Source organism: Bidens hawaiensis, unplaced genomic scaffold, assembly GCF_021521415.1.
Source record: "Bidens hawaiensis isolate Kalapana, Puna unplaced genomic scaffold, B.hawaiensis_p1.1 tig00003956_1, whole genome shotgun sequence".
NCBI lineage: Eukaryota > Viridiplantae > Streptophyta > Magnoliopsida > Asterales > Asteraceae > Bidens > Bidens hawaiensis.
The window spans coordinates 2050872-2066610 of record NW_027491227.1 but is presented as its reverse complement, the minus strand read 5'-3'; the positions used below and the strand labels follow the sequence as shown (position 1 = coordinate 2066610).

Sequence of the window (15739 nt, the reverse complement as noted above, 5' to 3'; positions counted from 1 at the left end):
ATAAATAAAGTGATATAATAAATAAAAGAATTAATAAACAAAGTAGGAAGCAAGGAGTAAAACAAAGGAAGGTTTAAAAGTGTAAAAGCAAGGAACCTGAGACTAATGAAACCAAATCAAAGCAAAGCTGGTACTATAATATACTCCTCCTCCTTCATCTCTCTCTCTCATACATACCTTTACGCCTCTGTCTGTCTCTCTCTCTCTTTAAATAATAATAATAATAATAATAATAATAATAATAATAATAATAATAATAATCAATCCCCCCCAATGTATATATGTATTTTAACAAGGCAGATAGATTAATTGTATTCTATGATTGGTTCTGTTCTCTTCTTCCTCACTGATCACGGCTAGGCTAGGGTTCAGTGGCTCAACACCACCACCTCCTCCGATAAATTCAATTCAATCAATTCACATTCATCATCATCATATTTGTAATTGAATTGTAGGTAGATCTAGGTTGAGCTTCACCTGGTTGTTCCGTCTTCCTCGTGATTCTACCGGAATTTGCGCTTCACCTCTTACTCAATTCAATTCGATTCACACCTTCTTCTTCTTCTTCTTCTGTCTCTGATTATTGTTATTATTATTCATGATATGACTACTCTTCACCAAACCACTCGTCTTCCTTCCTTTCCTTGAGGTAATTATTTTATTTCTCTAATTCTTTCTTTTAGTATTATTCTATTTATTAATAATAAATTAATATTTCATTTCTTCATGTGACTGATAAGTGTTTGCGTGAGCCTTCATGAGCCTCTACCCGTTAGGTTTCTTTCTTTTCTATTCTACCCTTGCCTAGGGTTTATACTTTACCATCATCATTTCATTAATGCAAATCTCATAATAATTAACACTATATACATATATGTTACTTAAATTCATCTCTTCTTACTTGTTTTATTAATTCATTCATTCATCAATCAATCAGATATTGTTGTTATACATTATTATTATTCATTACACACCTCTTTTAAGTAACTAGCATAATAAACAAATATCACACTACTTTTGTTGCATCTACTACACTGTTACAATAATCAAAATTAAACTATGAAATAATACAGACCTTTGACACTCTTTTATCCCAACATAGATTATCTATGAAATCATTACTCATAAGAGCTCTGTTTATTATATGTTACAAAGATGAGCAACATGACGAGTGAAAGTGAGGACATGACCATGTCCAGGGACTGCATCGGTTCACCAGGGATTGATGAAGTTACCGTTGAAAGAAACATGCTCAATAACGCAACGCTCAAGAAAGGTCCATGGACGTCTGCTGAAGACGCAATTCTGGTCGAGTATGTGAACAAACATGGGGAAGGAAACTGGAATGCTGTTCAGAAGCATTCTGGGCTTTACCGTTGTGGTAAAAGTTGTCGGTTACGCTGGGCCAATCACTTAAGGCCTGATCTCAAAAAAGGTGCGTTTACGCCCGAGGAGGAGCGCCGAATCATTGAACTTCATGCTAAAATGGGTAATAAGTGGGCCCGCATGGCTGTCGAGGTACGTCATACGTGCCTGTTTTGCTTTATGAGTTTTCTAAAACTACCATGTTTCACATTTGCATTATTGTTTGTGTACAAGTTGTTTCACTTTGCTGTTTCTTTAAATAAATTGAATTTCTCAGGTGTGGTAGTTGCATATAAAGCATGTCTGCAAATTGGGTGTCAATTTGCATTCATGCAGTATGTCTCTCTGTATGTATGCTTAATATCATGTTTTCCGTTTTCTATACCAAGTTTTCCATATATTAATGGTTCCAAAAGTTTTTGTTAGGTGTAGACCAAACCAGCTTCTTGGGGTAGGAAATTCTTTTGAAATAGTTTATTTGTTTGCATAATCAAAAATGTAAATTTCCTTATTGTAGTCATTAGTCACATTCTTCATTTGGTAAGCACAGCTTGTTTAGTGGAAACAGAAGCTCATTCTTTGGATTCTTTTGAATTCGTTTCACCACAAATGAGTGTATATAACACACACAGGCACACGCGTATTGAAGTATAATAGTATGTTTATTAGGCACAAATTCATCTTGCTAACTAGGGCCGTTAAGAAAATCATTGAACTAATCCAAGAAAGAGGTCAACCATTCAGTTATGGATCATTTTTGGTTTGGAAATATGGCAATCCACATTATTTGGTCTCGTTTAGGTTTGGTAGTTGAAAATGCTGTTAACTTTACCAAATCATTTATATATAGGATAATATGAAATAGATGTATTTGATCAGTAAAACAAAAAAGGTATTTCAGTTTCTTGTCACAAAAATATAAATTCCTAATAAGCTAAATCAGAATATGCTGACCTTAATACTATAGTCCAAACTTATATTCTTGTGTTGAAACCTGATGCTCCTACTTATTTTCTTTTACTCTTTTGTTAGCTGGTTATAACATATTTCAGTTTTTTAGAACGTGGGAATTGATTAGTGAATATTATGGATTGCTATAAAATAGAAAGATAAAAAGCAATTGGAGTTTTGATTCTGATATTTTGTTTCTTGGGTTGCACATAGAGCTTCTTTAGTTGTATGTGGAGTTAAAAAATCTCACAAATAGGATTCATGCATTGTATATTATTATATTGTATGTATATATAATTATCTTGTTATGGTGTTTAAGGATACAACAATAGAAAATTTGTCTATACTCTATAGTTAATTTATAAGTATAGTAGTTGATTTCTTTTCTGCATGTATTTTGTCAATGCTGAATTAGAAATACAAATACTCTGTCCACATGAATTCGCAACATGATTGATTCTTGCATTTATTCTTCTATGCTTCCTGATATATCTATCTATTTTAGTTTGTTGTGTAAGAAAGTTGTTGAGATGCTCAACTTATAGCGGGGTCATTTCATTTTAGATGCTTACGACCTACTACATTACAATATGTAAATGTAAGAAAAAAATTAAGGAGATTTAACAAGTACTATTTATTTTAGATGCTTACGACCCTACTACATTACACATACACACACAAATGAGAAAATCCGATAGGTAGAACTAGCAAAATGTCTGAAAATGAGTTTTTACTTTCAATGAGTTATGTAGATACACCTTTTTACTTTCAATGAGTTATGTAGATACACCTTTTTACTTTCAATGAGTTTTTAAAAAAGTTCAAATGTCTAAAAGTTAATTAGTTAATTGTTTTGTTAAAAATGGGTCAAGTTGGATGTGTTTAGGTCAATATGCATATTGTAGCAACATACTTTTGTTTTATTTCCATTTATAGCAACAACCTATTTAACCGATAACTGGTCAGTCTTTTAATTCGGCAGCTTCGATGGGCAAATTGTAAATTCAGGAACTTGAGGATGCCAGTTGAAAAAGATGAAAAACTGGTCATGTTTTTACCTTTTGCTGACCTACAACTTATTTTTAATTCACTCCAAATCAAATTAATTTTTGACGATCCTTTTACTTTTAAATAATTGCTTTCATTAATTTAATATTATCGATTGACTATTTCATTATATTATTTGAAGAAATCAAGGTTTTTAAATTTTTTAAACTTTACAAATTTAGCTCTCTTTTTTGGGTAGTTATGCAGCCCGTATATGCATATATTTCTCAGATATTAGAAAAGTGAAATGAAACATCAATGCTGGTTGCAGTGTTGCACATCGCGTCAGCACATGTATTTGTCAGTTAAGAAGGTTTTTACTTATTAATTGCTATAAATGAAAGATTTTAGAAGTAAATTGTTGTTTTGCATAAAGAAGTAGGTTGCTAGCTCTGAATGGTAATAAAACCAAAACTGGTTGCTATATTATGCATTTTACCCTTTGTATTGCTATGTCAGCGTTCTGGATGGCAGAACTGTTAAATCAAGGGAATATTGAGGTCACTTTTGAAGTTAGTAATTAATTTTTCAAGTGCAAGGGGAACCATGCAAGCTCCGCTGCTGACATCATTTTGCTTGAGCTCTTAAATACATGCAGACTTTTGAAAATGATGATTTTCTGTTGTATGTTGGTTTCTTTTTGAAAATTTGAGGTTGTGTTGTTTATTGACTTTACTTGTCAAAGAGTATCTCTTCAGTTTTTAGTTCTTTTCTGTTTGATTCTTTTGGGTTTTTATGCATGACATTGCTGGGGAAATTGTACCTGTTTCTTTTTTTTTCTTTTTTCCTTTTTTAATGAATAGTGTTAAAGCTTTTGTTTATAATTTATACGGTTTTGAATGAGTTTATGTATGCTAGAACATAATGTGTAGTTTCATATGGTTGGATTATGTCTTGGTTAATAAAGTTGTATGGATGAAGATATTATGAAATGTTTAGTTGATAAATAGGTTTATATGTAAAACAGACTAGAGTATGCAGCTTCTGATTGTATATAAAGCTTAATTGGTTGCACATAGCGCCTTAATATTTTTTAAACCAAGGGATATATATTATTTTTGTGACAAATGTTCTTTATTTTTATATTTTTCTCTTGTTTGTATTTAGTTCAGATTTTGGATGAAAATTTAAACATTAGATTTATTTGAATCACTTTTCTTCTGATGTTGTGGTGCATGTTTTACTTCTATTAATTAGTAAATTGTTGTTTATAAGAATATAAAAATGAAGCATGTTTTGACCTGTTTTAATGGGTTTGAAAATTCACATTTTACTGTTTTCCTACTAAAACGACAGTAACTTTTATTTTTCAGTTACCGGGGCGTACCGACAATGAAATCAAGAACTTCTGGAACACAAGAACCAAAAGGCGACAACGTGCCGGATTACCAATTTACCCTCCCGACATCTGTTTACAAACACTAAACGACAACAGCCAAACCCAAAACATGGTCACATTTGATGCATCACATACTGAAATCCTACCAAGTAACGCGTTCCAACTTCCAGATTTCGAGTTCAAACATTTGGAATTAGATCACGACTTGTACAGTACAAACATTCTCGATTTGCCTGGACCCAATTTCCTTAATGTTTCTGAAAGTAACCTGTTCCATGAGATGGGACCCACCACCTGTAACAATAATAGTTTTCTATTCCCAATGCTGAAACGGGTCAGGCGACCCGATTCTTTTCTGGCCTTTGATGGTGGGCCTAGTGAGTATTTCCCAACAGTTGACCAATCATATAGTCAACACATGAATGATGGTGATATACCAATACCATCAGGCAGCCATGCCTATTTTAATGGCAACACTTCTTCTTGTGGGCCCGATTTGTGGGCCCAGAAGATGGAGCTCCCTTCACTCCAATATTCTACCCACATGGGTAGATGTAACGTTGCGCCTTCTTCCCCGTTACCTTCCCTTGAATCTGTGGATACTATGGTTGACCAGTCAACTTTGGTTGGTCAAAGTCAAGCAAAGTCAGACAGGGATAGCGGGTTGTTGGAAGCAGTGCTGTTACAATCCCAAAATCTGAAAATGTCCAAGAGCGGTTGTAATAATAATGATTCGAATGCTGCGAGTGTGCCACGTGGCGGTACCCCTGATAGCTCATCGCAACCGGATGACGAGTGGGACCCAATGTCACCTTTGGGCCATTCTGCTGCTTCGGTATTTAGTGAGTATACTCCTCATCTTAGTGGAAGCTCTTTGGATGAACATAAATCTGTTGAAGCTGTTTCAGGTAACAAACCATATTTTTATATTTTTTTTAATAATTGTTTTGTTTAAACTAATTTTAAAAACTAGGGTTTTGCTAGTGGCTTAACTTTCAATAACCAAACAATAGAGGTGAATTGAGCGGTTTGGTAACAATTCAAAACATGGCAGGTCGGGTTCGTTTGGCCCGAAATGCTTGTTTCCCATTTTTTTTAAACAGTATTAATCTATTTTTTTTGAATGAAATGATTTAGAAACTTTTATGCATAAAAATTACATTTCGGGCTTTTCTTTTGGCCGGTTTGAGGTTAAAGTAGATAACTGGGGCTCGTGAGTAGTTTTTTAAGCTCGATCTTGTCTCGTTTATTATCTATTAGTTAATTTATATACATTTTTAGTTTTACGTCTAATATTATTAATTATAGTTTTTATAATAACATAATATATATAATTTAGTTATTTTTATCATAATTTTGTATACAATAATAATTATTATATAAATATATATTAAATATATTAACTAAAGCAATATGTATAATAGGCTGGTTTTGGCTCGCAAACTAGCTCGAGTTTGATAAGTGAAGCCCAGGCTCGTTTATTAAACAAACTTATTTAGCTTTAGGCTCGAGCTTGTTTAAGCTCAGCTTGATTCGAGGTCTCAGCGAGCCGATCTCGACGGGCTTTTGTTTTCGGCTTTATTATTTTGACCTGCTAGTGAGATAAAGGTAGATAACCCAAATCAACCATTCATAAATCATAAGTTAGTGGGTCAGGTTGAAATCTTGATCTAATTCCTTTTCTCTAGTTAAAGTGGAAGCAGAGGAATCTGGTGCTAAGCAATCTGACAACCGCATAAACTCCTCATGGCCGGATACTCTAATGGGCTTAAACTTGTTTGGTTCGGGTTCAAACACAAGCCATAGTAACAGTAACTATGATCGATATGTGCTGAGTGACCCCATCCGTGCCCTTCTTGGTGAGGACTTTTGCATCGATTCCAGCAAACACATTTCAGCATTTCATGGGTCTACAGGTAAATGGGATGATATTTCTGAAATCTGCAGAAACCGTTAAAGGCAGCTTTCGTCTTTTAAGTTTGGGTTATAAGATGACTATGTGGTGAACCTTGTAATTCGATGGTGTTGGATGTTTTTCTTTTGTTTTCAACAGTTCATCTTTAATTGCACCTTTGTTGATGTTAAAGAGATTTGGATATATTTTCGTTACATGTTTGAAGAATATCGAATAATGTGTAACTGTGATAATGAATACCGAATTTGAATTGATATCGGGTTTAGGTGATATCGTGTATGTGTGTTTGTAAAACTGATATTGTTGTCATATTGATACTTGCAATTTGGTCATCATTTTCTTTTTACAAGGTGGACATGAAATGTTAGTTTTTTTTCTATGATCAACCGTTATCAGGCGGTCGTATGTTTTTTTTTATCATGTTTCTTTTCATGTCCGTGTCTTGTTTTCTTTCACGCATAGGGCGCTAATTGCTAAACTGGTTGCATTCATCTGGTCGTATTCATGTGTAGAAATATAAACACAATCACATGACGTGAAACTGTGCTTGACACGCTTATTTACTGGTTAACATGAATGCGACTAGTGTTTAACATTTAGATGGTAGAATCTGAACATGACGAATCTGAACACGACACACGTGTTTAACCTGAAAGAAAGTTAATATATTTTTACATAGTAATATCTAATTAGATAGTTGCAACCAAAATACAAATACCAAATGTATCTAAAGAATGATATAAGTTGTTTAAGTTACAACACATTTTAAAATATGTATAAATTATACGACATATTATTTTAAATATTTAAAATAAAGAGTTAAAAAATATAAATTACATGTCAAATACATATATATATATATTTTTTAAAATTTAAATAAAAATAAGAGAACACTTGATTATTAAAATACTCTTGTTTGTTCCCTCCTGAAGGGTTAATTTCTCATGTCCTTTGATAAAGTTATTACCTAACTTGGTCCATTTGGTTGATTGGTAAACACTTCATTCAGACAAAATTTCTAATTCCTGTTTTTATAGGCATTATTAGTCTACAATTTCAGAAGACAGTGTGTGTGTTTGATCAAATGGGTCATTACTTTGATTGTAAAACAAGTCATCCTATTAAACATCACAGTTTTTGCTCCTAATCACAATCCTGCCATTTGCTGCACTTCCTTTTAATAATAATAATAATAATAATAATAATAATAATAATAGAGCATTTTCAACTCACCACCATTACCAGTAATAGGGATGAGCAGAGGACAAATGATACCGGTACCGTACATGTACCGGATATTTTTAGGACCCAATTTTGAGTTTTTTGGGATCGAGTACGGGGATTTTGGGTTGATTTACTTTACCGGTTCAGACGGTACCGGGATTTTGGGTTGATTTAATTTAAAATATTTTCAATACCCACTTAGTTTTTCAGGATCTTTACTTTTAGTACCAGGATTATGGGTTGATTTACTTTACTAGTTTGGTACGGTACCGAGATTTTGTGTTGATTTACTTTAGAACACCATATTGCACCAGGTACTTTCGGTACCGGTACCCATTTTTGGCATTTTTTCAGGATCGATCCTGGTATCGGTTTGGTAGTCTACCAGGCTTATCCTTAACTAGTAACCAATTTTCCCATGTTACAAAAAAAACTTGTGTTTTAAGAAAAAACAACATAAAAAGTCCCTGTGGTGTCTATATTGAGAAATTAAACAATGCAATTCTCAAAAGAGCCAAAACCACAATATGAGCATACCAATCCATCACTACAATAATGTTCAATCAAACCTATGTATGAATATAATTATAAAATAAAATGAGAACCGAGTCATGTAAAGCTTAATGACATTAAATTTCATCAACATCCAAACACATTGAATATTTTTTTTCCCAAAAATACAACACAAAAATATAGAAGAGAGAAAATCACCCCTTCAACAAACTCTTTTTTAAATAAAACTACAAAACTAACAAAATGTTTTGCTAACGATAAAACAAACAATCAGATCAGGCAAGACATACAGTATACCAACCTATAATTTTTTAAATCCGCGGTCAACGGTATTCTCTAGCAGAAAACTAATACTTCACAATCTTCATTAACCAAACCTGCTAGGGGCGAGTCGGGTCGATTAATAGCACTGAGATTAATAGTCCCAACTGTAATCTCGTTTTCCATAATTACTCGAGTTTCCAAATCTTGATGCAGAATACCTCTGTTGATACCCAGTAGAACCACCTGGACTGTCATAATGATGATACCTTCCATTACTATGATTATTATAACCTGAATTATAACCACCACCGCCATGATATCTATCATTAGAAGATTTGTAACCGCTGTCATGAAATCTATCATTAGATTTATACCTAGCCGGGGTCTTTGGAGATCCCCAACCATGGCTATGGCTTTGGTGGTTATGGTTATGGTTGTAGTCACCAGGGTCTTCGGTTATCCAACCGCCTCTACCCCTTAGTTTCGGTTGAGATGAACTTGGTTCGGCATACTGTGGTTTATTTCTTTTCCGGGCGTTAGGCACAGTTCGAACTCCTAAATGGTTTCCATGTTTACCCTTTGAGTGGTTCTTTTTAACATTTGGTGATCTGCTTTTCTTCTTTTCCTTCTAATAAATCACAGAAGCAAGCCACTTAGAACATTGTTATAAAAATGAAAATTAAAAGAGATGACAAATTCAACCTAAGTGTGTGGAAGAGCCAAAGACGCTCATGAACTACTCAAGATTGGATCGCTAAAAGCTTGGTGCGAGCCGAGCTTAAACAAGTTTGCTCTCAAGCTTGACTAAGCTCACGAGCTTAAACGAGTATTATTTATATATTTGTATTTAACAAATTATATATATATCTATATAAGGTTAGTATCATTTAAGAACTCTAAAAAAATTAAGAACTATGAGGAACTCTAAGCAACCAAGCATTTTTTTATTTTTTTTTATATATTAACATTATTTAAGAGTAGTTTATCATATTTTATTTAAATAATTTTGATTATATATATTAATCACAAGTTTACATATGTGTAAAATTTATGTACTAATAAATTTACATAAGTGTAAAACAAAACATAGATATGTATAAAAACTAATTTTCAAAATTGAACTCGTAAGTATAGATATAAAAAATGATAAAGCTACACTCAAATAACATTAACATACAAAACTTTTTACAAAAATCGTTAATTTTCAAGGATTCGTTCAAGTTCTTAAATCATTTAACAGTTCTGTAATGATACTCATCCTATATATATATATATATAAGAATTGATATTATATATAAAATAGTGAAACATTATTAACCGTACCAATTTTTTCAGTTGGGGACCAGTCGCTACCAGTACTATTGAAAATACCAAAACCGAATGGTATGTACAGAAAACATGAAGGAAAAATACCGACATCAATGGTTGGTACCGGTACTTGGCACAAAATTGTTTCTCTCTAATAAATATTATTAGACACAATTAACTATGATTTATATAAAAATAAATATATATACACACACACATACACACACACAAATGCATATAATATAATACATGAGCCAAGTTTGAGACCCTAAAAAAACCATTCATTTGTGCCCACTTAAATTAAACAAGTTGAGCCTGGGCCCAGCTCATTTACACCCCTAGTCCATATAAGTCATGCAAAAAGTTCGGCTAAAAATCAAATGGGTTTAAGATCTCCAAAACAGTGTTTTAATGCATTAAAAATCCTAACTCGTTTAATTAAACTAGAATATTGTTGAAATAATATAACTTTGTGATCATTTGCTGTTACAGTCATGCACGAAAAGTTCAAAAACCCCAAGAAACACATAATTAAGGTCAACCCGACACAACCTATAGCAAGCAAAAGCATGTTACCTTAGCAGAAGTCTTGCATTTACGTGCCACATGACCATCCTGACCACACTTGTAGCAAGAACTTGGAGTTCCATTACTGGTTGTTTCTGCATGCACTCTTGCACATTCCTGTTAAATAAAACACGCAATATGTAACTATATGTTATCAATCAAAGTGAATGGGCCAAATTCATAATGTAGTTTAAAGAAATTACCCAGCCAGAATGGCCCAACTGACCACATCTGTAACAAGAAACCTCTTTTGGACCTTCACCGGCATAGTTTACACAACAAAGATGCCCAAAACACTTGCAAACATAACATTGTATTTCCTGTAGAAAAACATAAAAATGTAAAAAACTGATATCCATATATGAAACTCAATATACAACATAATTGTCTTATTTACTCACCTTCAGGTCATCTGGAGAATATTTTCCCTTGCATGACCACATTTCATGCCCGGAATCACCACATTTCAAACAAATTTTAGCACGTTGGGGTACAAAATTGGATTTTTCAGGACAATCTTTTGCACGGTGACCACTTTTCTTGCAGATAAAGCAATCTTTCCCCTGCCGAAAAGTAAAACTAACAACTATTATTGAGTTTTAAAAAACTTAACTAGAAAAAAACTGATAATTTGAAACTTTGTAGGGCTATGAACAACCCATAAATCCGAATCTAGATATAAAAACCTTTATATTGTTTAGCTTTAATAAAATATAATAAACGTTAAAAAAAAACTTGTTAATCTTTTTTTAGATAATATATAACCCGTCCCTTCCTTTTCCATCTTGCATATTTCTATTTATCCCAAAACTTTTACGTATTAGCCTAAAAGAGCTTGAAGTAAACAATGCCCAAACACAACTATTAACCAAACCATTATAAAATCTAAGAGCAGATTCACTGGTTTATAGATTCAGTTTGAACCATAATCAACCCAAAGCAACCCATGTTTACCCCTACACATGTGTATGAAAAGGACATTAAATCAAAGTAAAACTTTACTAGTCCTAACCTTGTTACACTGCTTCACATTGTGCTCCAAACTCCCACAAACAAAACAAGGTTTCTTGCGTTTTGCAGACGTACAATTTGCAGCTGAATGACCAGCTTCACCACAATTATAGCAATTTCCCCAATTGTTATCTGGAGGATCAAAATATCTGGGTCCCCTCTGAAGATATTAACTTGTTAACATACAACAAAAAGGTCACATAGATGTGTAAACCATAACAGCTTGTTTCTACTCACAAGAAGCTTTCGCAGAACAATATTATCAGATTTCTCTGCAGGTTCTGCTGTCTCAGTCTCCATTGTTGTATCAGCATCTACCGGTGCATCAACATCCTCCTTTTCCTTCGCATCTTCTTCAACCTATAAGAATACATACAGCTATAAACTTAGAAACACCACCACATCCTTGCTCAGTTGATAAAGAGCAGCCATTACTAATAAACCAATTCTTCCTATTAACATTTAAAACACAAAATTCAAGAATTTTTAAAACTAAACCAAGTATTCGGTTTACGTTCACTCCCCCATACCCTGCTATTGGTGGGATTTCTTACTGGGTATGATTGTTATTGTATTGATACTTTTCGATATCCCCAACTCCCATTAACATTCAAACAATTAAACTCACAAATTACTTCAAACCAAAAAACCCCTAAATTTGAACCACCTGATAGGAAACAAATAACCCAGATTCCAAAACAATTTATTATTAACCACCAAATAAATAAAAAGATTCAAACTTTAAATCCAATTTATTATTACCGCATTAACTTGTGGTTCAACCTTGTCTTTCAATTTCTTTCTCTTTTTCTTGACTTCTGAGCCAGAGGGTTCATTGCCGCAGGCTCTAAGCATTGCTTTTTGAACGATTTTCAAGCTTAGGTCATCATCGGCTTCGTCATCGGTGCTCAGGATAATCGGCGTAGGGTCGGGTTTGTCGTCTTGATCGGACTTAGGGTTTGATTTCGGCAGCCGTGGCTTCTTTCTTGCCGATTTGCCCATTTGCAACGATTGATTTGGGGATTAGGGTTTGGTTTGGTTGGGTTGAGACAAACCCTAATTCTTATTCTTATTGTTGTTGCCGCTCGCCGTTGTAGCTTTTGAACGTTTGTTGTGTGTTTTGTATAAAAAGATTTTTAAGATGTACCCTTTGATTCATTTTTGAAAATTTTAAACGCCTCCAAGGGCCGGTCCAACACTTTTGAATTTTCAAAGAATTTTGTTTACAATTTAAAACAACTAATTACGAATTTATTTTTCTTTTCAAATAACACAAGGGTCATTTTCGTTATCTAATATGTGTTTTGTCTAGCTTTTGTTTAACATGGCGGTCTTATCTAAGTAGAGGTATAAAGTCATAGCTTGAGTTTACTCCTCTAGAGCCGGGCCTAATTGGACCATGTATTTGTTCATATGACATCTTTGTATCACCTCTTAAACGCTTGTATACACTCGTTTTTTCGTCCTGTTTAAGCTCGTTTGACAAGATGGAGTGAGTGACTTGACAAAAAAGATACACACAATAAAAAATGCAATGGTGACATCACATTTCTATAATGATGGACTTAATTACATGAATCGTCATGTCACATGCTTATCACATGAGAGTATTTTTGACCTTTTCAAGTCATTTTCGATTTCTTCGATACCTTTCACTCTTCTCTCTTACATCAATTGAATATCTTCGTTGTTATTCTTCTTTACCGGAACTAAATGAAGATATGCTATTATGGAAGGCAAGTTGCTTGTGCTACTAATTTGGAAAATTAGTAAGAATTTTAAATTTCTTGTCGACCTAAACTAAAGTTTGGAATCCTTTTACGAGGCTTCAATTATCAATTTCTTAGTTAGTTGGATTCACTCATGTATGTTCATGTTGATCAAATCATAGCCATGCTATTGGTAAGAAAATCTTATATAGCCAATGTGTAACTTGAAGTTAAAATTACAAGTCATAACAATTTGATATTCACGCTCTTAACATTAGCATTGTTAATAGTTTAAATTGTAACGATTTATGTTTTGCAATCAATAGAGTTCTAAACTGGATGGTGTTATTGTAATTCGTGTTATGTGATACTTAGGGTATGTTTGGTTTGGGGTAATGGAATGAACAAAAGAATGGAGTGGATGATTATTATCCCATTGAGATGTTTGGTTGCCATGCGGGAATGAAATGAATCATTACTTTGTGTTGTTTGGTATGCATAAAAGGATAAAGGAATAACATAAAAATTGTAGTGAGCGGCGGTGGCGGCGGGTGGTGTACGTGGTTGGCGATGTTGGTAGCGGGTAGTGGCGGCGGGTGGTGGTGGTTGGCGATGTTGGCAACAGGTAGTGGTGGCGAGTGGTGAAAGTGATGTAGGGTGAAAGATGGAATTGATTAAAAAAAAACAAGTGTGGTGGGACGTGGAATGAATTTATGGTGTTTTAGGGGAATGCAATGGACTATGTAATGGGTGATTTCATTCAATTGACCAACCAACACCTTTTATTCGTTCATTCACAATGATCCATTTCATTATATCTCTCAGTCCTGCATATCAAACACTACCTTAAAGAGTGTGTTGAAAAGTTTGACGTTTAAATTGAGATTAAACTAGAATGAAACTAGAGGAGAATATTTAGCATAAATATAAATGAAATTAGAATGCATTATGAAACATAACTTTCATGGAACTCGAATGGAGTATGTAACATAAGTTGGAATGTGTTCTACAACATGCATTCAACTAATTAGACAACACGAGAGAAAGAGAAACACTGTAAAAAGACAAAAATATAATTGTTTGCAATAACAAGCCTCAAAAGCTATCAAATACTATCATATTAAACTTATCAAGCATTTGATTCACATTACCTTTGCATGTCTTAGAAGTGTGACTTGAACTATTACACTTGAAATTTTACGAACTTTCACAATCTCACATGCCACTTTAACTTGATTATTCCCCCTTATTTTGTTCTTTAGCCATCCAAGCAGTCTATGTGTATGATGTGATGGTGGGGTCCGTGAAAACGTTATTACGAGCTAGGAGCTAGTCGCTAGATGTGACACGTGAATTAATTGAGATGTAACGGATGTAATCAAGCAGAATGTTAATCTCATTGAACGTGTAACCGAATGATTTACAAAATCATACGGTTAAGCTCGATCCACCACGGTGTGCACCCTGTGGTAGCCTATCATGCTAGAGAAAATTCGACAACAAAATGGTACAAAACACTGTAAGAATGACCTGATCGCTGTGCTATACATGTCATACCCCGACCAATGGCAGATTTTACATCGAAGCGTAACTTAGATTGTTCATCACATAATGACACGATTAATGTTAATATTTATTAATATCAATTTCATACGTCACACATTACACATTGTTCACATGACAAAATAAACAAAAGCAACCTACTAATATCATTTTTCGATTTATAACCTATAGTCCAACTAATGATCTTCAATCTTGAAATAACATCAAACACTTTTACGCATGTATGACATGTATATATATATATATATTGGGAGGGGTTATCCTAAAAAGTTGGGTGTGTCTAAAAAGTGTAGGAAGTAATCTGGATGTTTAGATCTTGGTAGTCAATGGTCAAGATTAAAAGATGGAACAAGTTGAGGAGTGATTTATTTTAAAGGGTTAGATTGGTGTGTTAAAGGGTAGTTTAGTCATAGTAAATTTGGAATCTCATATTTTTATGCAATCAATCTCTGGATCTTCCAAAAGATGGTTACCAATATAATATTTTTTTTATTAGTTTTTCACTATCAAATATATTGAAACAGACTCAATTATTGGTGATATAAAAATAAAATTGGAGCAGACGATAGTGAGTTCTTGTTCACAATTATTGCCGTTAATATCAGTTACGGTGAAACAAAAACACACTTACAAAGACACAGTAAAAGAAACACACCAACATATTACTCTTGACATAACAAAAATAATTAAAACACAATAAGTATAACTTCAAACTACAAAGAAAATTAAAAACACACCAATAATTAAAACACATTAAAAAAAATCCAACCTAATTGCTCGCCGGAAACATATGTGTGGATAAGGATCATTAGAAATCAGAGGTAGCGGTGAGAAGAAGGTGATGATAGATGCTTGGAGCCGTCACCGGTGGTGGCGCAGGAGAGCCGGTCTCTCTTCTCCCTTTGGTTCAATTACACACTCTCAAACCCATATTCTCCAATTCAACCAACAGATCTGCACTTC

At 33.6% G+C, this 15739-nt stretch overlaps 2 protein-coding genes across 3 annotated transcripts; one reads left to right on the top strand and one right to left on the bottom strand.

The window, feature by feature from the left end:
- The first annotated feature begins 427 nt into the window (after positions 1-427).
- Positions 428-6968, top strand: LOC143624700 (transcription factor GAMYB-like). 2 transcript variants are annotated; one of them, XM_077095265.1, is made up of 4 exons: positions 428-649; positions 1156-1518; positions 4677-5610; positions 6391-6968. In XM_077095265.1, exons 2-4 carry the CDS (start codon positions 1156-1158, stop codon positions 6657-6659), a joined length of 1566 nt encoding a protein of 521 aa, XP_076951380.1. In that variant the 5' UTR covers positions 428-649; the 3' UTR covers positions 6660-6968. The 2 variants fall into 2 exon arrangements, with proteins under 2 accessions (XP_076951380.1, XP_076951381.1); XM_077095266.1 differs by lacking the exon at positions 428-649 and having other exon boundaries at positions 1141-1518.
- A 1488-nt stretch (positions 6969-8456) lies between these two features.
- Positions 8457-12620, bottom strand: LOC143624699 (uncharacterized). Its single transcript, XM_077095264.1, has 7 exons — positions 12265-12620; positions 11742-11865; positions 11506-11664; positions 10895-11056; positions 10697-10813; positions 10503-10610; positions 8457-9246 (listed from the first exon to the last, which is right to left on the bottom strand). The coding sequence occupies exons 1-7, from the start codon at positions 12504-12506 to the stop codon at positions 8770-8772; spliced, it is 1389 nt and encodes a 462-aa protein (XP_076951379.1). The 5' UTR covers positions 12507-12620; the 3' UTR covers positions 8457-8769.
- Positions 12621-15739: the final 3119 nt, after the last annotated feature.